Source organism: Arachis ipaensis, chromosome B10 (genome assembly GCF_059453495.1).
Source record: "Arachis ipaensis isolate K30076 ecotype BB chromosome B10, ASM5945349v1, whole genome shotgun sequence".
NCBI lineage: Eukaryota > Viridiplantae > Streptophyta > Magnoliopsida > Fabales > Fabaceae > Arachis > Arachis ipaensis.
In genome coordinates this window covers 108,139,996-108,164,579 of record NC_142435.1, presented here as the reverse complement: position 1 = coordinate 108,164,579, position 24,584 = coordinate 108,139,996, and the positions used below count along the sequence as shown (strand labels likewise).

Genomic DNA, 24,584 nt, shown 5'->3' with positions numbered 1-24,584 from the left:
GAATGATGATGAGTGTCACGGATCATCACATCCATCAAGTTGAAGAACGAATGAATATCTTGGAGAAGAAATAGACTTGAGTTGAATAGAAAAATAATAGTACTTTGTATTAATTCTTGAAGAACAGCAGAGCTCCACACCTTAATCTATGGTGTGTAGAAACTCCACCGTTGAAAATACATAAGAACAAGGTCTAGGCATGGCCGTGAAGCCAGCCCCCAAACGTGAAAATGTCTATCCAAGTATGAGTAAAAGATGAAAATACAATAGCAAAAGGTCCTATTTATAGAAAACTAGTAGCCTAGGGTTACAGAAATAGGTAATTAATGCAGAAATCTTCTTCCGGGCCCACTTGGTGTGTGCTTGGGCTGAGCATTGAATCTTTCATGTGTAGAGACTTTTCTTGGAGTTAAACGCCAGCTTTTGTGCCAGTTTGGGCGTTTAACTCCAGCTTTTGTGCCAGTTTTGGAGTTAAACACCAGAATTCTTGAGCTGACTTGGAACGCCTGTTTTGGCCATCAAATCTCGGGAAAAGTATAAACTATTATATATTGCTGGAAAGCCCAAGATGTCTACTTTCCAACGCAATTGAGAGCGTGCCAATTGGGCTTCTGTAGCTCCAGAAAATCCACTTCGAGTGTAGGGAGGTCAGAATCCAACAGCATCTGCAGTCCTTTTTCAGCCTCTGAATCAGATTTTTGCTCAGGTCCCTCAATTTCAGCCAGAAAATACTTGAAATCACCAAAAAACATACAAAATCATAGTAAAGTCCAGAAAAGTGATTTTTATTTAAAAACTAATAAAAACATAATAAAAACTAACTAAAATATATTAAAAACATACTAAAAACAATACCAAAAAGCGTATAAATTATCCGCTCATCAATGGGCCCAGGAGGTCAACTCCCCATTGAGCGAAAGGTCGGGACGCTAGCATTGAGCTCAACTCCATCGCTGGGGACTTGTGAAAATTAGCGTTTCTTGGCACCTCCTACACTTTCTCATGAATTCTTGTGCGTCCGTCATCATTGAAGGCCAATAGTAACCGGCTCTAATGAGCTTCCTGGCTAATGCCTTTCCTCCAATATAATGGCCACAACATCCTTCATGGACTTTGCTCAGGAAGTAGTCCATCTGATCAGGTCGTAGGCACTTCAATAGGGGTTGATTAAGCCCTCGTTTATACAATTGGCCTTGTATTGCTACGTACTTGGCCGCCTCTCCTTTCACTGTTATGGCGTCCTTCTCGTTGTCTGGGAGTTTGCCGTTCTCCAAGAAGTGGAGGATCGAATCGATACATGAGGGAGGGTTCATCGCTTGTGTCACATATAGGGTTAACGAGGGCTCCTTTATCAACCCCTGAATCAAGGATCGGTTTCCCGTTCCTGGCTTTGTGCTCACCAACTTCGATAGGAGATCAGCTTTTACTTTCCTCTCTCTGGGCACATGCTGGATCGTGACCTCCTCAAAGTCTCCGCACAACTTCTTCACCTTCTCCAAGTACTTTTGGAGCAAGGAATCCCTGGCTTGATAGGTCCCGTTGACTTGGGAGGTAACGATTTGAGAATCACAGTTGACCTCTACTCGCGATGCTCCGACCTCCTTGGGTAAGAGCAAACCCCAATTTTGTGGTTTATCTTGTACTTATTTTAGGGGATTTTATTACCTTTTCTTATATTTATTCAATGAAATAGCATGGTTTTGTAATTCTCCCTTAAATTGTGCTTAAGTGTAAAAACATGCTTTTTAGCCCTTTAAATTGGTGATTTTAATTCACTTTAATTCCATTCAATGCCTTGATGTGTTTGTTGAGTGATTTCAGGTCCATAAGGCAAGTATTGGATAGAAGAAATGAGCAGAAAAGCATACAAAGTGGAGAATGCATGAGGAAACAAGGATTTGGAGTACATCAACCCACGCGCACGCGCAGAAGACACGCACGCGTGGAAGTGAAGTTGCATGGCGACGCGTACGCGCACATGACGCGTACGCGTGGATAGGAATTTTGCCAAGCGACACGCACGCGTGTCCCACGCGTACGCGTGGATGCTTGCACGTGACTCACTTAAAGACAAAACACTGGAGGCGATTTCTGAGCTGCCCAGGCCCAAATCCAACTTGTTTCTGAGGGTATTTGATGCAGAATTGAAGATTGAGCAAAGGGGGGGGGGAGCACTTAGTTAGTCATGATGAGCCTTTAGTTAGTTTTCTAAAGAGAGAAGCTCCCTCTTCTCTCTAGAATTAGGTTAGGGTTAGGTTAATTTCTCTTAGATCTTGAATTGATTACTTGATTTCATCTTGTTTCCTTTACATTTTAGTGTTCTATTGTCTTGATCTTCTTAGTTTCTCTTGTTAATTTCTCATTTTGCTCTCTTGTATGTTGATGTTTCTCTTGTTAATTTCTCATTTTGCTCTCTTGTATGTTGATGAACCATTGTTGGATCTTAATTTCTTCTAATGCAATTTTATGTTTCCATGTCTCCTTTATGTTTATCTTCATGGCTATTGTTGATTTCTTGCTTATGTTAGTTATGGATCTTGTTAATTTTTGCATTTTGTGATGTTTACTTTTATTGCACACTAGGTGTTTAATAGAATGTTTCCTCTAGTTTTTGAGTAGTTTCTTCTACTCTTGGCCTAGGCTGTAGGAATTGAGTGATCTTGAGTTATTGGGTCTCATTGAGTTGGTGATTTGAGAACCCTATGTGGTCAATTTGATAACCATTGACTCTAGCCTACCACTAAGTTAATTGGTGACTAGGTTGGGACCTATGGATTGATGTTGATCAAGCCATTTGACGTACTCCAAGCCTAGGAGTAGATATTACGTACTTAAGGCTTTAGTGAGTAGACCTAATGAGCTCGGTTCCTCATAATTGTCAATACTTGGTTTGTAGACAAGGATGGTGATCTCGACTACCTATGCTTAGTCAAGAGTTGTTTACCATTTCTTTATTAGTTCTTATCATTTATTTTCTTGCCATTTACTTTTCTTGCAAATTATAAATCAAACCCCCTTGTCCCTTCATAGCCAATAATTGACCACTTCATTGCAATTTCCTGTGAGATGACCCGGAGTCTAAATACTTCGATTAATTTTCATTGGGGTTTGTACTTATGACAACCAATATTTTTTATGTGAGAATTTTTTGTTGGTTTGGAGCTATGCTTACAACGAAGTTCTTATTTCTATAAGAGAAATTCTAGACCGATACGACAACTCTTCATTATCAGCCTCCATGGCAAAAGCGTACTTGAGGGGGTTTAGCCTTATGTTATACTTACGGAGAGACTCGAAGACGGTCTCCAGGTCTTCGATCAGGTTACTAGGCTCGCTAGTTTTTACCAGAATGTCATCGACATAGACTTCAACCGATCTACCGATAAGGTCGCTAAAAACCTTGTTCATCAGCCTCTGGTAGGTTGCTCCAGCATTTTTTAGTTCGAACGGCATCACTTTGTAACAGTAAGTACCAGTGGGCATTATAAACACCGTGTTCTCCTTATCAGGTCGATGCATGGGTATTTGCTTATACCCAGAATATACATCCATGAAGCTTAAGAACAGGTATCCCGCTGCTGCATCAACTAGGACATCGATGTTTGGAAGAGGGAAAGAGTCTTTTGGACAGGATTTGTTAAGATCTGAGTAATCGGCACACATCCTCCACTTCCTGTTGGATTTCTTGACGAGCATGACGTTCGACAGCCAAGTCAAGTACTCAAGTTTCCTTATGAACCCGGCATCTAAGAGGCTGGCCGTTTGTTTGGCTACCTCATTAGCCCTTTCTTGTGACATTTTTCTTCTTAGCTAGGCTATGGGCTTAGCTTCCGGTTTTATGGCGAGCCGGTGAGACATGAACTCAGGGTCCACCGCTGGCATGCCGGCGGGGGTCCAAGCGAAAAGGTCAACGTTTGCTCTGATAGCTTCCATGAGAGGTCCTTTTAGGTTGTGGGGGAGGTTTCTGTTCACGAAAGTGCTTTTCCTCCGTGTTCCCAACTCAAAAGTTTTCTAAGTCCCCCTGGGGCTCTGACCTTGGTCTATCATCTATTCTTGCATCCAGCTCGGCTAGGAAGACCCCGGATGCCTCCTTTGACTTCTTCCTCAGGAAAAGACTGGCATGTCGCATTAGGCGGAAGTCTCTAGGTCTCCTTTGATGGAACCGATGGTTCTGGCATCCATCACATACTTCATGGCTAAAAGCTTGGTATATATTACCACCGAGAACTCATTGATTGTCTTCCTTCCCATAATGACGTTATAGGCTGTGGAGTCTCTCAAGACAACGAACTCTGCCATCACCGACTTCTTTCCTTCACCTGACCCTATACAGACCGGAAGGGTAATTACCCCGTCGGGTTTTATGTAGTTGTCCCCAAGGCCTATGACCTCCTGTTGATGGGTCTTGAGGTCGGTTTCTCTGAGTCCCAGGGCATCAAACACATTTTTGAACTTGATATTTGAGTCAGCGCTATTGTCAACGAGAGTCCGTTTGACTAGGCCCGTCCCGATTCTTGCCGTGATCACCATGGGTGGGTTTTCCAGAAGCTCGCGAAGCCATTGATCTACGAGGCCAAAGGATATCCTTAGGGGCTCCTCGGATTGAGTCCTGTGGCTTCCTGATGACACGGCTAAGATGTTGGCATCCTTTTTTGTTGCCGACTTGGACTAGGGGGGCGTGTCTCGCCCGATCACGATGTTGACAACTACCGTGGGGGCGTTGTCAGCGTTCTCAGCCGGCGTTTGCTTTGGTTTCATAACCTGGCTGCGATCTTCCTCGGATCGCTCGCGTTCCCTTCTTCTCGGCTCCCTTATGAATTAGGAGAACTCAGTCAGCTTCCCCTTGTTGAACCACCGGATCGCAGGGCCTGTTAACGTTACCGGGAAAGCTCGGCACTTCACTGCGTCACCGAAACCTTCCAAGTTCATCTTGGCCTCGAAAGTCGTCAGGTGTTCCTGGGGATTCTGGGTGCTGTCGTACCTCATGTCCGTCGACTTGTCAAAATGTTTTGGTACCCGGACTTTAAGGATGGAGGAGTGGAAAGGGATAGCTCCCATGATGATGGGTTTTCGTCGTCCTCTCGGTCTCTCTGTGTGGGTCTCCTCGTGTCCTTCCGACCCGTCTTGGGTCGTCTGGGACCGAGAATTTTTTCGGTGCCTTTTATCTCTTCGAGGGCTTCTACCCCGAGTCTCCGACCTCCTTGGAGGAGATCGGGTGCGGAAGAGACTCGGGCTAGGACGGTAGCGGTCCTTTGCTGCTAACTCTCTTTCAAGGTTTTGCACCCGGTGGCGTAGCTCCTGTATGATTCTGGCATTATCGTCACCCATGCCCCCGAACGGACGTATCTCATGAGAGGTGGAGGGCGGGTCATCTCTACGAGAACGTGTTCACGTGTACCCGCGGGAGGATGCCACGGAGGCTAACCTACTCATCAAGCGGGTTCCCTCCGCCTCATAAGCTTCCTCCTCCTCGTGCTTGTCCATCAGGCCCAACAGGAAATCCATTCATGCTAGGTTCCCCACAAACGGCGCCAATATTCGGTAGCTCGTGTCCGGAACGGTTCGGGTCTAGTGAATGTTGAGGTTCAGGGGGTCGCTGGAAGCTGGATTTGTATGGGCTCTGAGAGTGAGGTGGATAAGGTTCCTTCGAGCTGGCAAGGTGTGGAGTGGGGGAAGGAGCCACCTGCAAGGACTCCAACGCTCAAGTTAGTGTTTGTAAAAGAGGCGGCTATTAGGGTTATGATAGATGACGTACCTTTGGGGAGGGGTAGGGCCCTCCCCTTATATAATCTGTACTCGAGTGGGTCCCACGTGGGCAGACCTTCCTTCCTGGAAGCTTCCTTTCCAGTTGTCCAAGTGCTCTGACGAGACAAAAGGAGAAAAGGAGAGTTAGCAGGTTGGAGAATCCGGCAGGTCGGTTCCTAGGTACCCGAACCCACCTCGCTAATTGGGTCGGGTCAGAACAGTATCTATATTTACAAGAATTTTGTATACAAAAAACGTAAAATTTATATCTATATTTATCAGAATTTTACACTCATAAATTTATACAATTTACGCTTATATTTTTTAAAATTTACACACATAAATTAATAAAATTTATTTATTAAAGATAATTCAGTATTTATATCGGACAAATAATAGTAAAAAAATATTAAAAATTATTAGCACTAAGAGTTTTTTTTAAAAATAATAATATTATTTTAAAAAATGACTTTTAAAAATGATAAACTTTACCAACTTGAACCAGTAATTATTTTTAAAGGTTCATAGTATATTTTTCAATAATTATTTTGTCAAAAATTTAAATTTTCCGGGGTCAAATTGTAGTATACACGTTGACGTTACAATAACGTGGTTGTATCACGCACTGTGGCTTAATGGCTTTATTACGCATGCGCATTATAATGCCCTAAAATCGCGTTGACCACAATTTAGAGCATTTTTAATGCTTTGTTTTAGTTTTATTTTATTTTAGATTTTATGAGGTGTTAGTTAAGTATTTGTAAAATTATATATTATAAAATTTAATTTTAAATTTAATGTGAAAATTGTTATTCTAATATTTGATTTTATTTTATTTTAAATTTAATTTATTTTTTAATTATATCAAAAATTAGAAAATAAAATTTGTAGATATAAAAATTAAGAATTTTGTGTATTTAGACGGAAAAAAATTAAAATTTTATAAATAATTGAAAATAGAATTTACATTAAATTAATTTAGATCTATTTTTCTATCAAATTAATATGAAAATAATAAAAAATAAAATAATAAAATATAAGAATACAATTGAATACATCTAATTTATTTGATCATATTTTGATTGAATCTTTGTTGTAAGTTACAATAACAAGGTTATAATAACAATGTTATAATAACAATATTATAGTGTTTATTTAGTGAATTTGATGGATTATACAAGTAGTAGCATATCAATGATCTTTTTTGAAAATAATACGGTCTTTTTTTACATCTACTAATATCATTTTAAAGATAATATTTAATACAAATTTTAATTTTAAATCATTTTAATTATGATCAAAAGTGATATCCAAAATGGATTGTATTGGAATTGCTCTTAGAAATCAAAAAATTTAATTTAAAAATATAAAAACTTAATTTTTAGTTAGTTAATATTAATTAATTTTAAAATTTAAATTTAAAATTTAAAATTTTTTATTAAAAATTTATGATTTAGAATTTAAAATAATTTAAGATAATTAAAATAATTTTAAAAGAGAATAAATTCTAAACGACCTCTACCAATTATTTCAAAAGACAACGAGACTCCCAATAAAAAAACTTTTATTTCGATCCTTAAACTTCATCTTTATAAGATTAATTAACCACTTTGTCAATATTTTTTTTTTGGGTTAATGGAACATGTCTAAGTATAGCACGTTAAATTACTGATTCATATGTTAAATATCGACTAGGATTAATAAATTTTTTTTGTTAGGGCCTTATTGTCTTTTAGAAGTAATTGTTAGGACTATTTAAAAAATTTTTTGTTATTTTTTTAAATACATTGACTAAATTTTATTACGTAAGAACTAAAAAATATGTGTATTTTTTTACTTATAAAATTGGACGGATAATATATTTTTTAATCTTTTTATTGATCTTTAAAAAAATTAAGATATTATATTATTAGGATTATGTTAATAAGTTTTAAGTGTACTCAATTTAAATTAATTATTATAATTCACATAAATTCATTATTATTAAAAGAGTTGTATATTTTATTTTATAATAGATAACAAAAGGTTGACATAATATTTTATCTAATAGATACAACAAATGAGAATATTTATGTCAATTACTCACTTATATAGCACATCATTCAAATTTTAACATTTTAAAATAACTAATAACAAATACGTAAGACTGATAATAATAACAATTAGCAACATTCTTATTAATATGTATATTCTATTTAATTTTTGCAAATAAAAACTTAAAATCACTAATATTTTCTCAATTTTTACCTAACAAATTTAGTTAATGCATGTGAAAAAAATAACAAAAAATAGAGAAAAGAATTCTAAATGCTCTGACAATTATTCTAAAATGCAAGGAGGCTCTTAACAAAAAAAATCTGTCATTCTAGTTAGTACTTAATGGATAGATCAACTTATTAACGTTTCCACGTAGATACATATCGTTAAGTCAAGAGAGAGATAATTAATGAAAAGACTAATCAATTTCACAAAATTAAATAATAATGGCCAAAATATTTTTTTTTTTTCTAGAAACCTCGTAGTCCTTCAGAAAAATTGATTGGAACCTTCACCCATTTTAATATGTTAGTTAATATTGACTTAAAAAAATTAATTACCTAACATTATACTTATAAAAAAAATAATTAATTTTTCACATTCATTACTTAAAAATGATTTAAACTCATAAATTTGATTAAATAATTGTATAAATTTTTTTACGTAGTCAACACATCAAAATTATTTTTTTTAAAAAAATCAACTATTTTAAATATTAATAATAGTAATTAGAATTTCAATTTAACTTTTATAATATTCTAATATTATAATTTTAAAGTCATTCGATTTTACAAAATTTATACTAGAACTGAAAATGTTATCATTTAAATCTTATTATGATTTTTATATTTTACATATTTAATTTAATTTTTTGATTTACATAAAATTTAAATTTTTCTTATTGGTATTAATAGTGTAATAATTTGAAAAAAATAAAACTTTTAATTTAAGTAATAAGTGACAAAATATATATACTAAAGTTATTGTCAATAAAAGATTTTAAATTTTTTATTTTAATAAATATAAAATAAATATATTAAAAATTTAAATTATATATTTTTTTATCTACAAAGCATAGATGTTTGCATGTTGGACACATTTTAGGCATGACACTCATCAATTCTCGTCCAACATGTGTGTTTGTTATGTCCAACTGTATCTTAATAAAAAATAAAGAATTCTTTTTCGAATACACTTGAACACACCTAAATACCATCATGTGTCAGATTCTTAATATATATTGTTAAAATAAATTTAGAAATAGTATATATTATTATTTATTAAAATACTTTAAATACTTTATATAATTAAAATATTATTATGATTTATCTAAAAAAACACTTTTTATATATATATATATATATATATATATATATATATGCGTGTCCCGGCCCCGTGTCTTATAAAATTGTGTATCAACATCGTGTCTGGTACATCATCATTTTTTTTTATAAAAATTGAATTAATAAATTTAGCATAGTTTCTTTTAAAATATGTTAGATAAATTCTAACGTTTTAATATTTTTTTAAAAATAATTATGTCCTTGTAAATAGGAAAAACTTATAAATGTGTTGCTGTAGTCTATATAATAAAACGAGATAAGAAATTTTAGTCACGAGCACTTTTATTAAAATTTGGTTAGTACTTAACTAACATAAAAAAATGAGTAATTTTATATTATTAGATATAATTTCACACCATTAAAAACACTATTAATAACTAATTAATAGCTACAGATTACGGTGCTTAGCACTCCTCAAACGAGATTATATATAGACACCAAAGAAAAGAAACGAGATTATGTATTCATCATTCATGGTATAATTATCTGATTGTTTTGAAGAAACCATATGAATGGGAGATCTTGTTCGGAGAGGGTGATGCTGAAATCCCGTCAAAGAGATAAATGGAAAAGAAAGAGAGAGAAGCTATAAATGAAAAGAGAGAGAGAGAGAAAGTGCAGTATTAGGATTTTGGTTTTGAATAGAAGGTGGTGCAGTGTGAGGTTGGTGATTGTGGGGGGACTGAATCAAATCCACAGATACCCCGAAAAGGATCACGATATATCTGTGACTCCTTGATTCTCTTTCTCTCAATCTCTCTCTTCTCTCTGTTCTAAAATTCCTCGCCCACCAACCACCTTCCAAATTCATATTGCATTTACTCTCCACTCTACGTATATATATACTACCTTCATACATCTCTTGTGACTTGTGACTTTCCTCTCTTCATTTATGCATAGGTCTTGTCACACAATAATAATAATAATAATAATCCCTTTTTAATAGTCTAGTTCTTTGTGTGTAATAACAACACCACACCACATACAAGCATGGCTTCTACTGGTTCATCTTCTTCCTCATGGTCTTCTTCAAATTGGGTCATGGAAAATGCTGCTGCCCCACATGTTCTTGCTGTTGATGATAACCTCATTGATCGCAAGCTCGTTGAGAAGCTCCTTAGGAACTCTTCTTGCAAAGGTATACATACCTTTCTTTCTACCATTCTGTCCCTTCATTTTGCTTTTTTCAAACTGACTACTTTTACACGTTTTTCTTACTCATACAAAAAGAATATTTTTTGCTTCACCTTAACTATGCCTATTTATTTGTTTATTTGGGACAATTAATGTAAGCTTCCTCTATAATAATATTCTATTTTGATAAACAAATTAATACATTCAAGCTTTTTGGTAGAAAGAAAATTATAATAAATCAAGGGTATAAGACTTTTAATTATAAAGAGTTCAAGACCTAGTCCTTCAACCAAAAAAAATGGAGATTAGTCAATGAAGTAATTATCTTGGTCTCTTATTTAGTGATTTGGAGTTTTAGGTTTTGAGCATGAAAAAGTTTTTGACTTGGAGACTCTACTTTTTTCATAGGCCTTCAGCCAAGTTAGACTGAGGAAGTTAGATTTTCAATAAGAGTTCTACTATCAGTACTATGACTAATAAAATTTATTATCTTTAGTTAATATTTGTTAACATTTTAAATTTTCAATATTAAATTTAAAATAATATAAAATAAAATATTAAGTTAAATATTAACCAATATTGATTTAAAAAAAAATGGTTCTTAACGATTTTATTCTAATAATAGTAGTTGGATGTAGATAATTCAATCTCGACTATAAAATAAAGGAAAAGTATATTACAATGACAATGGATGCAATTTTGGATGGGCTTTTTGGGCTCGCTCATGAGTTGTTGGTGTTGTGTGTTTTCAGTTACAACTGCAGAAAATGGGCCAAGGGCATTGGAGTTCTTGGGCTTGACCGATAGTGAGCAGAACGCCATGAATGGAGTAAGTTTTCTTCTCTCGTTTACCTGATTATGAATCAAAGCTTTGTAGCTCTGATTGCATGTTACATAGCTGCTTAGAGGGGCTAATAGTTGGATTAATTTCTGCTTTGTAGAGGTCCAAAGTTAATTTGGTTATCACAGACTATTGCATGCCAGGGATGACAGGCTATGAGCTACTTAAGAAAATCAAGGTACTTACTATTTAGTGTTGTTGCTTTGGTACATACTTAGGCCCTTAAATTCTAACTAACACATCTATTCATTCTTTGAAAATGTGATATGGCATCATCATCATTATTACTAGCGTCTTGCTGTCATATATATCTAATACAAAAGCAAACAATAAACTATATTTTTCTTTGGAAACAGGAATCATCTAGCATGAAGGAGGTTCCGGTAGTGATCATGTCATCGGAGAACATACCAACACGGATTAACCAGTAATTCCCATCAACAACTAAATATCAAAAATCTCTATTTATTAATATATAACCAAATTAAATATCTTAATGGTGGATGTTCTGCTCTGTTTTGATGCAGGTGTTTGGAAGAAGGAGCTCAAATGTTCATGTTAAAGCCCCTCAAACAATCTGATGTGAAAAAACTGACATGTCAGTTAATGAATTAGGTAAAATTGTAGTTTTTTCAAAGATAATATAAGCAAATGTACTAAAACGGGAAAAATCTATGGCTATGATGCTAAAATCCCTCGCATTAGGAGTTAGGACTTAGGACTTAACTAGAATTTTGTTGCTGTCTAATTAGGTTAGCTAAGGTGTAGGAATGATTATCATTGTTTTGAAGATCCTGTGTAGTCTCTTGTATTAACCTACTTATATATAACAATTTGTTTGCCTGAGAATTGTACTTCTTTTTTATTTTTTAAATTTTGTGATCTGCTTGAAAGAGGAATGGTTGAATTGCTGAAAGAGGAGCTACAACAAAAACACCTTAAAACAGGTGTTGCAAAATTCCAAATTGTTTATACTTCATTTGAAAGAATGATGTAAAGCTATTTACATCAAAGATTAAAAAAAAAATAGTGAGAGCCATCTATCTATTCATTTCATCCCTATCACTCTTCCAAAAAATTCAATCTAAGTGTAAATATATATAAAAATGTAGGGACTATGAATTCGTTGATTTAGGTCTGTGTAAAAGCAAAAATTAAGAATCATATAATCATGTGAAGAAAAGCAATTGAAATAAGATGAATTTTGATGGTATTATGTTGAATTTAATTTCATCACCAATCAAAGTGCTTGCCATGGTGATGGTGGCGATGTCTATGTTCATCCAAACCCATGCACTGCACAAAGGGATAGCAAGTTACAAACATGCATCTTCCAATGCCTCTGAACATGCAAGAAGCCGCATGGCAGGGACAGTAACAACATGATCTCTTCAACTTTTTCTTCCTCTTCATCTCATTCCTTTCAATCTTCTGTTGCCGCTGCTGCTCAATGTGTTCATCCATTATCAACTTTAAAAGAAAAAAATAAGAAAAAGAATTAGCACATAAATTATATGAAAATTGACTTCCCCCTCCCCCAAAAAAGTTTTTCTGTCATTACCTTGAAGCTTTGGATGATGAATAAACTAATGAAGCTAGTAAGCAGCAAAATGTTGCAATGAAAATGAAGGGAATGAGTGGCTCTTAGAGAAAGAAAAGGAAAGTTTTGTATATAGAGAAAAAAATATATATATATAATATGTGAGCAAGGAATATTCGTTTATGAGAGGCGTCTTTCGAGTGAGGTACCGAAAGCAAAGCACATCACATTTTGAAGGTTAAAGTTCTCTTTGGCCCAGTTGAGAACTGAACCGAGTCAAACCTAACTCAAAAATTAAAATGTGTGTTTTGACTTTTGACTGTAATTTTTTCATTATTCTCCATTTTACGTGGTTCTATGCTTTGGCAAAAATGCTATGTTTTACAATAAAATTAATTACTAAAATAATTATTATATATTTATATATAAATATATATTATTTAATTTATTTTAATATAATTTTTATAATTTAGTATGTATTTTATATTAATAACTAATATTAATAGTTGATTTTTGGTGGTTGATAACCATTACTTTATCAAACTAATGCGAGTCTAAAAATTGCTGAATTATAAATTTTAAATTTATTTTATGTGCTTTTACTTTTTTATTTTTATATTTTCTTTTGAATTTGATAATGTGTTATGTGTACTCATCATTTTATCAAAATCACCATGTCTCTAAATTTAAACCATTTTATGCAGATAGTGGTTAGTTTATTAGTCTATTTAAATAAATGTTGAGATTTAAATTTTGTCTTATATATACAATAATTTATTGGCCAATAATAAATTCTTAGATAAAATTTTGTTCCACAACAAATTAATTCTTTATCTATTAGATTGAAAAAATACTATGAAAAACCAAAAAAGCTCTTAAGTTGTATTTGATTTTGAGAATAAGATAAGACAAGACATTAAGAATAAAAGACAAACGTTAGAAACACAAAAATTAATATTCTTGTAATTTATTTGGTGATAAACTAAAATAAATTTTAAAAGTATAATTTATTCTCATTTTTTTCGTTCAAAAAATTTGAAAAAAATATAATAATAAAAAATATAATTATAAAAAATTAATAAGAATAATAAAAAATAAAAAATAAATTCTATCTCTTGTTAATGTTTCTGTGTACTTTTCTGTTATAATAGATACAAAATATATTAATTTAATGTCTCTAAATTCTGGACACAATATCTCTAATCATATTTTATCTGTCAAACACAAATTTGTATAGAGATGGCAACGGATTCCCATGGAGGTAGAGACATACCCCCGCCTTCCGTGCCCATTATCTGTCTCCGTCCCACCCCATCATGGATAACGAAGACCCCGTATCCCCCGAGGACTTGGGTACCCGCGAATATATGAAGATTTTTAAAATAAGATAAAAAGAATTAAAATAAATTTTGGAAAAAATAAAAAAAAATTCTTAATTGTCATTACAAACATAATTTTCAATCTTCAAAAGACTTAAATAACAATTACCAATAAATATTGTTTCCATTCAAACAACCAAACATTCATAACGTAACTAAACATATCCAAATACTAAACATATTCATTACATTCTAAAAGCCTTCTTTCATCATGTAACTGTAGTTATGATAGATTTCGATTTGTGTGAATCCTACGTCAAAAAAAAATTAAAAATTAAAATCATATAATAAATCAACAATAATATCCCAAAAATCACATAAAATTTCAAGAATCACAAAAAATAAAATCCCAACAATCACAGAAAATCCCAAGAATCACATAAATAAAATCGCAGCAAATCCCAAGAATAAAAAAATTGAATAGTAGAAAGAAAAAAATCACATAAATCCTATAAATAAAATCACAGAAATAAAAAAGTCACAGAAATTACAGAAATAGAATTACAGAAATCACAAAAATCACATAAATCGATGAAATAAAATCTCAGAAATCACAAAAAATCCCAAAAGTCACAAAAACAAATTAGCAGAAATAAAAAATTCCAAGAATCAAGAAATAAAATAGAAAAAAAAATCAGAAATCACATAAATAGAATAACAAAATTTAGAAAACCACAAGAATCACAACTCAGAGAAATAAAATCTCAGAAATAATAGAAAATTCCAAAAATCAGCATAAATCACAAAAAGTCCAAAGAATTAGAAAATCAGAGGCTGACTTACCGGCGAAGAGGCTCTAACGCGACGAAGATGGCGACGCTTCTGCCTTGGCTGGGTCTGGTCCGGTGACGACTTCTCTTTGGCTATGTGGGTTAGCGACGACGACTTCACTTCGGCTGGGTGGACAACGACGACAACTTCTTTTCGACTGGGTAGGGTAGTGACGACAACTTCACTTCGGCTGAGTGGACAGCAACGATGACTTCTCTTTGGCTGGGTGAGGCAGCGACAACGACACTATCTTTGGTAGGGTCAGGAGGCGAGGACGACACTCTTCGACTGGGAACAAGCACATTGAGCGATGAGGAAGAGTCAGTGACCTCAAGAGGAGGTTGCGGACGGGGGTGGTAAGGAGATAGAAGGTGGCAAATGGTGGTGATGACTGGTGAAAGGAGAGGATTTGAATTTTAGATAAGTGATAAGAGAGAACAATGAGTGAAAAAATGTGTGTAGGTTATTTCATATATATGAGGATTAAATGGGTTTCTACAAGACGGAGACCTCTATCTCCATCTCCGCCCCGTATAATAAATGGGTTCCCGCCTCCCATCTCCGCGGATACAAAACTGTTCTCATATCCACTCTTCAATAGATAAATTTCTGTTAGATATTTATTTTGCTAAAAAATTTTATCATTCCAAATTTTATATTTATGTGTGTCTCTCAATATATTTTATATCTATAAACAAATACAACCTTATAAATATAAAAGGATTAAATTCAGATTTTTAAGAGATATTTTGAATTTTTGTCCATGTATCCCAATTCTTTTTCACAATATTTTTTTATTTATTATATTAGTATTCTAGATGTTCATTCTTCATTTCTTTGTCTGCATTAAATTATTGATTTCTTCTTTCTTGTTTCAATCCGATTCATTAATTGTAATAATTATTATAATAATTTAGTCGTAATGAATGTAGTTACCTGTGCTTACTTGTTGGCTTTGTTGCCAATACTTTATCAAGAGACATTGCATCATTCTCATTCTTATTCTTATTCTTATTCTCATTCTCATTGCCCTTAAGTCCTAAGTATTAAGGTCTCTCATTTAAGTAAAGTGTTCAATATTAATTATAAATATGGTACTTAATTGAATTGTATATAAAACAATCTTTAATAACCTTTTTTAAGATTATTATAAGTGAAAATTTTAAAACATTTTAATCAATACATAATAAATATATTAAAAACTTTAATTTTGTATTTTTTTTTCAATTGTTGACTTTAATATACGCTGTTAAATCCTATTTTTGCTTTCTCTTTTATTTAATAAATTGTTATTAATAAAGAAATAAATTTATATTACCTTTTTTTTTTAAAAAAAAAACACTTATTTAAGACTGAATAAAATTTTTAAAATGATTACTTATGTATGTTATAGCATACCAATGATATTTTCTTTTTTTTTTTTGAAACGAGCATACCAATAATAATAGTTGTGGATGAATTATGTAATGGGGCCAGAATGTGTGGTGGTTTGGTTGGTAAACAACGCATGTTAGGGACAAATCATAATTAAGAAAAAATGTCAGACGATAAATATTTTGTTTATATTAATTCAAATGTTTATATTTATATTTTGCATTTGAATTAATATTAATCAATTTTTTTTTCCTTAAAAAGTGTTCCCCTTAATATGGTATTTTGTATCAATGTAATCAATTTTTATTGAAGAATAAATGACCATTTATACCCATAGAAGATGAAAATGTTGACATATGTATTCACATTAGATCGAAACTAAACTTGTACCCAAGCAAGATGTCTTCTGTGTGACAAAAGTACCTTACGTGGCACTCCAACCCTCTAAAGACAGGGTACTTTTATCACAAAGAAAGTATCTTACGTGGGTACAAGTTTAGTTTTGATTTAACGTGGATAGTGGGTACATATGTCAGTGTTTTCATCTTTTATGGGTACAAATGATAATTTATTCTTTTATTGGAAAAAAGAGGAAACTGGGTTTTGAATATGCATTGGCGAATGAATTTTAATGATATACGAATCTCTTTTTAAATAATTTAAAAATTTATCTATAATATAAAGCACATGTTAAGATTATAAAATAAATTTTTTTTATTATAAATATAAACAATTTAAATTTTAATATATTTATTTTATATTCATTAAATAAAAATATTTAAAATTTTTTATTAATGATAAACTTATCATGTGTTTTTAGGACACATGTTACCTAAATCTAGGAATGACAAGTGGATTAATTCGTCTCGTTCCGCCAAAAATCTGCCCCGCCTAGTGAGGCAGTCCCAAATTCCTCCTCCCTCCCTTATCTAACGGCGGATTAAACCCTCCAATTTTTTTATTAATAAACTATTAAATATTAAACAATATATATAATTTCATAACCATTCCAATAAATTTATAATTTATAACTTCATACACATTAAAATTTTTATAATTCTAAATATATAATAAACACAATCATCAACCAAGTTTTTTGAAACAAATTAAAATAATAAAACCAACACTGTAAAGGTTTAATTATTCTGCTGGTCCCTATAATTTCATCGAATTTTCAATTAGATTCCTATATTTTTTCTTTTTAATTGGGTCCAGAACTAATATTTTTTTTCAATTAGATCCCCTATCATGACAAATCCGATTGATTTAATGGAATATTCTATTTCCAAATTGAAGACACCCTTATTTTTTTTTTAAATTCTTAATTGTGTCTCTCTTTTATTTTTATAAAGAAAACATTAACCTTTCACTCCTCTTCTTCGTTCTCTCCATCTCCCTCCTCTACTCCCGCCTCTTCCTCTGCCACCCTCACTCCTTCCATCTCCGCCGCACCCCTCCTTCCCCCTCCTTCCTCTCCAACTTAACCCTTGATGACCTCTCCTTCTACCCATCGAGCTCAACCTTGATGACCAGAACACAAGGCCACCAAAAGAACCATCTTAGTCAAAGTGAAGCCATCGGTCTCAGTCATATCAATTTTCTCATCATCAACGCGTTTCCAATCAAAGCATTGAACTAAAAGAGCAATAGTCAAGCTTATTTCCCTAAGAGCCAACCTTTTACCGGGGCATACCTTTTTTCTCAATCCAAATGCAATCAACTTTTCTAACTCTGTTTTTCTCTCGAATCTTTCCGACTTGAAGCTTGTTGCTTCATCCCAATTCTTGGGGTCCCAGTGAATGGCCTAACCGTTGATGAGGATTATGGTGCCTTTTGGAACGTTGTAGTCTCCTATGGTGCACTCTTCGATAGAGGAGCGGGGTAGCAGCAAGGGTATACTAGTATGTACAAACAAAGCATCTTGTTGATAACGTTTTTGAGGTAAGTAAATTTTGGAATGTCAGATTTGTCTACTATGCAATCTTGACTAACGTGAGTGCGACACCATCACCTTTGGCTTCTTCACCTTTATTGTAATCACGAGTCCGCTACTTCGATCTAGTAGGAGCATCGTCGAATCCTTCTTCGCCACCCTCCACACCTCAAGAGAGAGAAAGACTGAACGAGAGAGAGAGACCCCAAAAGAGAGATCACGTTGCGGGATCAAGGAAGAGTGAGGCGGCAGAAGGTGACACCGCTGCTGCCATTGTTATTGGAAGAGGTCACCTACGAGCTGCTTCCTTCTCATCCGTTGTCAGTGTTTGCTATCTCAGATTCGGCCTTAGTTCTGCTTTGTTGTATTTTTACCTTTTTTTCTGCTTCATTTTGCTTCTGTTTCTGCTTCAATCTACTTTTGCTTTTGCTTTTAAATTGGTTTTATTTTTGCCCAATGATTATGTAAAAAAAAAATTGATTGTGCTAAAAGATTCTGATTATGTGTATTTGTTTGTAATTAAAATGATTATGTTATGATAAAACTCTGTTTCTGATTATGCTAAAAATTGATTTTGGCAAAAATTTTAGTTTTGAATTTGTATTGATTATGACAAAAATTCTACCATAAAAGAAAGGGAGCTTGTTGGTAGAGGAAGGGTGGTGACAGAGAAGGAGGGTGAGAAAATGGTGGAGAGCGGTGAGGGTGGAAGAAAGAAGGGAAGGGATGAGGGTAAATTAGTAAATTTATACTTCATAAGCTTTTTTTTTAACATTTACTGTTAATAAGGACTTAATTAAAAAATCTAATATGGTATAGGGATCCAATTAAAAAGAAAAATAAGTATAGGGACCTAATTGAAAATTCAGTAAAACTATAGGGATCGGCAGAATAATTAAACTAAAATAAAACAAACATTGTCCAAAACATATAATTAAATATCTTCAAGTCTCTAATCAATCAAACATAGAACATAATCTAAATTATAACTTAGAATATTTTCAACTACAAAAAAAAGACGGGCCCGCCAGAGAAGCTTGTTCCGCCCGCTAAAACCCACCAAAGCCCGCAGATTAGGTGGTGCAGGGTAGGCGGACTTTTTAAATTATGGCGGTTTCAAATTTTCAGTATGACTCACCTTTTTTAGTGAATTACGCGGGCTAACCCGACGAATTTTGTCCCGTTACCTATAATTTAATTATTTTATTTACGTATATAAGTAATTTAAAGATAATTTATCTTTTGTGTCCTATAACATATCTAATTTACAGTGTAAATAAATTAACAGTAGGCATATTTCGTTCATAGTTGTAAATGAGATAAGACACAGGCAAATATTAACGTATTACGAGTGTTCGTAATAAGTAACAAAGCATATCTCTTTTATAATGTAAATGAGATACACTTGTAATTAATTCGTTTATACCTTAAACAAAATACGGGTCTATATAAAAAATTTGTTGCCGGCGCCTATCATTTCATTTTTTCCTTTAATTTTGGTGCTTTCTCACTCTCAAAGAATGTTTTTTTTTGTGATAGTTGAATTTGTTGGATATTATAGCATGTTTAGATGTCCTCTCGGATGATATTAATAGGTTGAATGTCACATGGCATATTATAGGGACCATCGATTTTGAAGTTAGTTTTGTTATTTTTTGTTTGATAAAGAAGAATATTGTTAACTTGTTTGATTGATTTTATTTTAGGAAAAGTATGAGGAGCCAATAGAATATTTGTACAATGTGTACAATGGAGGTTTAGGGAGTATTAGAGATATAACCATTAGTGTTACCTTTTCCCATCAGCTGAAACTTTTGGGATGAGTGGTATCATGACATGGTATTAGAGCTCTAAATTCAAAAGGTTAAGAGTTCGATTCTTGGTGAATCTAAAAATCAGTTTAAGTTTTTGGGAAGATGTTTATTATCCCTAGTACTCGGATGGTTATTCACTTAGATAATATGAGGATGTTCATTTTGTAACTCAATAACCCATTATACACATTGTACAAATAGTCCATTGGTTCCTAGCAGAACTCTTTATTTTAATATGTATGATTAAGATGACTGAAGTGATAGGAACATAATTTAGCTTGTCTTAGTTTAATTTAGTTATGTAATTGTTAGTACCTATTTTTAGAAATTTATTTTACTTTTAATGAACATTTAGGATTTTATTTAAACAAATAGTTTGAATGTTTTATTTAAAAAAAAAAATCCTAACATTATTTAAAATATTTGAATTATGCCTTTAATAAATTTTATTTTAATAGGTATCCCTAGGGTGGTTGTTGTGATAGGAATATAATTTAACTTAGGTCTTAATTTAATTTTGTAATTGTTATACCTATTTTTAGAAATTTATTTTACTATAATCAACATTAGAATATTTTTTAAACAAATGATTTAAATGTTTTATTAAAAAAAAAAACCCTAACATTATTTAAGACATTTGAATTATTTTTTTTAAAAGAGTAAAGTATCGTTTTTGTCCCCAAATCCTATTTGTGTCCCTAACATTTAAATCGTCCTTTTTGTATCCCTAACGTTTGTAAAAGTAATTCAATGTTATCCTGCCGTCAATTACACATCATGAGCACTTTAGTTTGAGTTTTAAAAATCTCTTCTTGAAGTTAGAATACAAATGTTTGGGATAGAATCAATGATCTACTCCGAAAAATAGCTTATCAAATGTTGAAACTAATTCCTACAACATTTACATAATTCATTTTTTTAGGGATATAACACAAATAGTGGGTATAATATTAAAATTGAACACATCCAAGTCAGACCTAATTGAGAATGAATACATCCAAGTGAGAATAATTAAAAAATATAATCTGATTTATCAGTATAATTGATAGTAGGATAACATTGAATCACTTTTATAAACATTAAGGATACAAATAGGACGATTTAAACGTTAGGGACACAAATAGGACTTACCCCAAACGTTGGAGACAAAAATGATACTTTACTCTTTTTAAAAAATCCATAAAAAGAGTTTGTGTAATGTCCATGATACTTTGCTTGATCAAATTCTACCACTCTGTATTTAATATTCTATTAAATACTATATTTTTCATACTTAACATGACAATTTTTTTACTTTTGAATCTATAACTAATGCAAAAAATTTGATTCTACTGTCTGTGTTATATTTATAATTATTATCTCCCCCCATATTAGAAAATGGAGTATTCTTCTGTATTGTGTTAAAATTCAGCGTGAGATAGTGACTAGCTATACCTGACAACTCCAGAAATTAGTTTGGAGAGGGGAGGTAAAAAGTATCGAATTGATCTACCTACTGATGTCTCAGATACAAAGTCTTTCTCATTCTTAGCAAAATTACTTTCTTTGCTGCCTGTGACATATTCTTCATCCAACTCATTAATATCCACGTCCATATGTTTCATTGGACTAGCACAGTGCAGAAAGAGTGGTGTAAGAGGTAGGTCATTTTAGACAAATTTAGAGTGTCCAAAATCACTACCACCTACATTACCAACTTCTGCAGAAAACTCAATCACTTGTTGAGCAATCATTCTTCCATGAACGTCAAATATTAAAAATCCAAATGATGTATGTGCAAAAGAATCGGACTCTCATACTCAAATACAACCCTTTTGTCACTGTTCCTTATGTGACAATTAGGATACATACTCACCAACATATACTCACAATTATACATTCTTACTAAACTTATTAAAAGAACGGAGAAGGAGTGAAGTTTTTGTGAGGAAGACTACTACTTGCATCTCCTTATATAATTGAGCGAAACTTGTCGTTTTATCTCATTTACACATAAAACGAGATAACTATTTGTATTTTGTTTATATTGTGACTAAGTTCATTATTTCTTTATCTTGTTTATAGTATAAATGATATATGCCTAAACTTAATCTTCTTACATATTTTATATATACTGTAAAATGAGATATATGGCTATAGTTAATTTGTTTACACTATAAATAAAATAAGTAATAGAACAAAAAAATAAATGGTCGCCAAATTATCTAAAAATGTACATAAAATATTTAAATTATTTATTTAAAAAAAATCCAATGATATACTTATTCTATGTAAATCTAATCTTCTAAGAGTTTTGATTAGTTGATAGCTTACATTAAAAAATAAATAAACAATAATATAATTAAAATATAAACTACTAATTAAATGTTACCTAATAATTCATAAGATAACTCTAAAAGATTTTACAGACTGAATTTTGATTTATTTTTTTATAAGTATATTTTAAAAAAAATGTATTTTTATTTTTAAAATTTAATAATTTTACATAAAATAAATTTTTTTGAGATTTTTTTTGAATGATTGATTTAAAAAAAATTAGAAAATTTAGAAATTAAATTTTGACTCAATTTTTTGCACACTTTTTAAATAGGTATCTAATTTTCTTTTAATAAAATTTTAAATCAAATTTACACATGATTTGTTACTTATAAGAAAATGATATTTTTATTTTATCATATTTTTAAATTTTTAATGACTTATTTATTTCGTTGTTATTTTTTAAAGTTATTTTTGTCAATAATATAAATTTTTGAGTATTATTTTAGTTGTTGTTCGGTAGGTCGGGTACCGGATGGATCGGGTGAATATCCTGACCAACAAAGGCGAAGTCGTCTGGTCGTACGTCTCCGGGTTGGAGTAGGCGAGGTCCCGAGCTCTTCAGATGTGAGAGGAGGGTGTCACCTGCAAAGACACTCCGACGCTAGTCAGTCAAGTGTGTAGGCGAAAAAAGGGGGTGGTTGGTATGTGACGTACCTTGGGGGAAGGGTAGATCCCTCCCCATTTATACCGTGTCAGAGGTGGGCCCTGCAAGGACAGGCCCACCTTCTTCGAGGCCTCCCTTGCACAGCTGTGGCGAAGTTGTCAGGGACGCGTGTCTGGGTTGGAGTCTGAGCGTCTCGCCCCCGACCGTTCGGGTCGGGTGTTGCTCGGGTCGGGCCGGACCGTGAACTGCTTGGGTCAGGCCGTAATAGTACCCCCGACATGCCAGCAACGATCGAGAGAATAGTTGGTGGCGCGTCATCTCCTTTCTCGTGTGGCGTCGTCAGGCCGGCCGTCCATGGGGTGGACGTGCCTCTTGTGCGCGTGTCTGTTCGTTGTTGGAGCGACCGTTTGTCGCCTCGTTCTTCGCGTAGGGCATTTAATGCTCATAATGGGCTGGAAAACCTCGTATGCAAAGACTATTTTGCCCCTAGGTCTTTCGCGCTTCCTGGGTGGCAGTTTTAAACAGTTTTGCTTTGATCTTTTTCCTTTACACTCTTGCTTCTACTATCTCATTCTCCTTCATCCAGAAAATCCCAGAGCATCCCAGAGCTTCGTCCTAGCATCTCTGTGTATCTTTCCTTCTTCCTTCTCAGTTTCCGCAACCGATTCAGGTAATCTTTGTTCCTCTCTCTTTTCTGCTTCATTGTCGTACGTTTGTTGTTTGTACCTGCTTTGTGTTCTTGCTGTCTTGTTTGATTTTTGTTGGTGGATGACTTTTTAGTGTCAAGTAGATGTGTTAGGGGAGGGGTACCATTCTAGGTTAGGCTTTTAGGTAGCCTGCATGATAGATAACTTTAGCTATGCCTGATCTTAACTGTTGAATAGGGTGGACATAGTTTCTGGGTTTTTCCTAGGCACCCGACCTCATAGACTAACGGAGTGGTACCCCCACTGTAGGTATGCCTCGCGTCATTTTTCGGGCTTCCCCTTCCGCCACGAGCTATGACCCTTACGCCTGGGTGACCTCCGATGTGAAGGATTCGCCGAACCGGATGGATCTGGAGGAGTTGACGGAATTCCGTCAAGCCGAGTATCTCTGTGGGGGGACAGATGAGGAGGCCAATTACGAGGTCTTCATTCCTGCCCCCAATGAGCGGCTGTATGAGATTAATTTTCATTCCTCCGGGTTCCCGACTGGATATGGTTTTACAAAGCCATGTTCACCCAGGTGGGCGTTCGCATACCGTTTTCCGACTTCCAGATGTCGCTTCTTAATCGGATATCCGTGTCTCTGTCGCAGCTTCATCCGAACAGCTGGGCCTCTATCCGCTGTTTCGAGATGGTTTGTGAATATCTCGAGCTGCCGGCGTCGGTGGATGTCTTTCTTTTCTTCTTCAGCCTTACTAACCCTTCCAAACAAGGGAAAGCGAGGAAAGGGTTCCTGTCTTTCCGATCTGCCCAGGGTCGGAAGATATTTGGCTTGTTCGAGGACTCCTATCATGGGTTCAAGGACAAATATTTCAAAGTTCGCCCTGTCAAAGGTCGCCGTCCCTTTTGGTTGTCAGTAGAGGGAGAACGCCTCATCCCGACGTATTGGAGTTTCGGGGCGGGGTCCAACTCCTTCATAAAGGTGACCTACAAGGGAATGTCCCCTGTAAATAAGAGGATTACCGATGTGTTGTTTGCGCTTTTGGAAGGAATCCTGTGAACCCCCACCTCCTTATGGGTGAACGGGAGGCCGCCAGGAGTTA

The 24,584-nt window shown here is 33.7% G+C and overlaps 1 protein-coding gene and 1 pseudogene across 1 annotated transcript; one reads left to right on the top strand and one right to left on the bottom strand.

The window, feature by feature from the left end:
- Window positions 1-9,544: 9,544 nt before the first annotated feature.
- LOC107621792 (two-component response regulator ARR17-like) lies at window positions 9,545-11,949 on the top strand. Its single transcript, XM_016323790.3, has 5 exons — window positions 9,545-10,263; window positions 11,012-11,088; window positions 11,201-11,278; window positions 11,457-11,527; window positions 11,628-11,949. The coding sequence occupies exons 1-5, from the start codon at window positions 10,116-10,118 to the stop codon at window positions 11,713-11,715; spliced, it is 462 nt and encodes a 153-aa protein (XP_016179276.1). The 5' UTR covers window positions 9,545-10,115; the 3' UTR covers window positions 11,716-11,949.
- A 5,731-nt stretch (window positions 11,950-17,680) lies between these two features.
- LOC107620824 (isoflavone 2'-hydroxylase pseudogene) lies at window positions 17,681-23,537 on the bottom strand (annotated as a pseudogene).
- Between the last annotated feature and the right edge of the window lie 1,047 nt (window positions 23,538-24,584).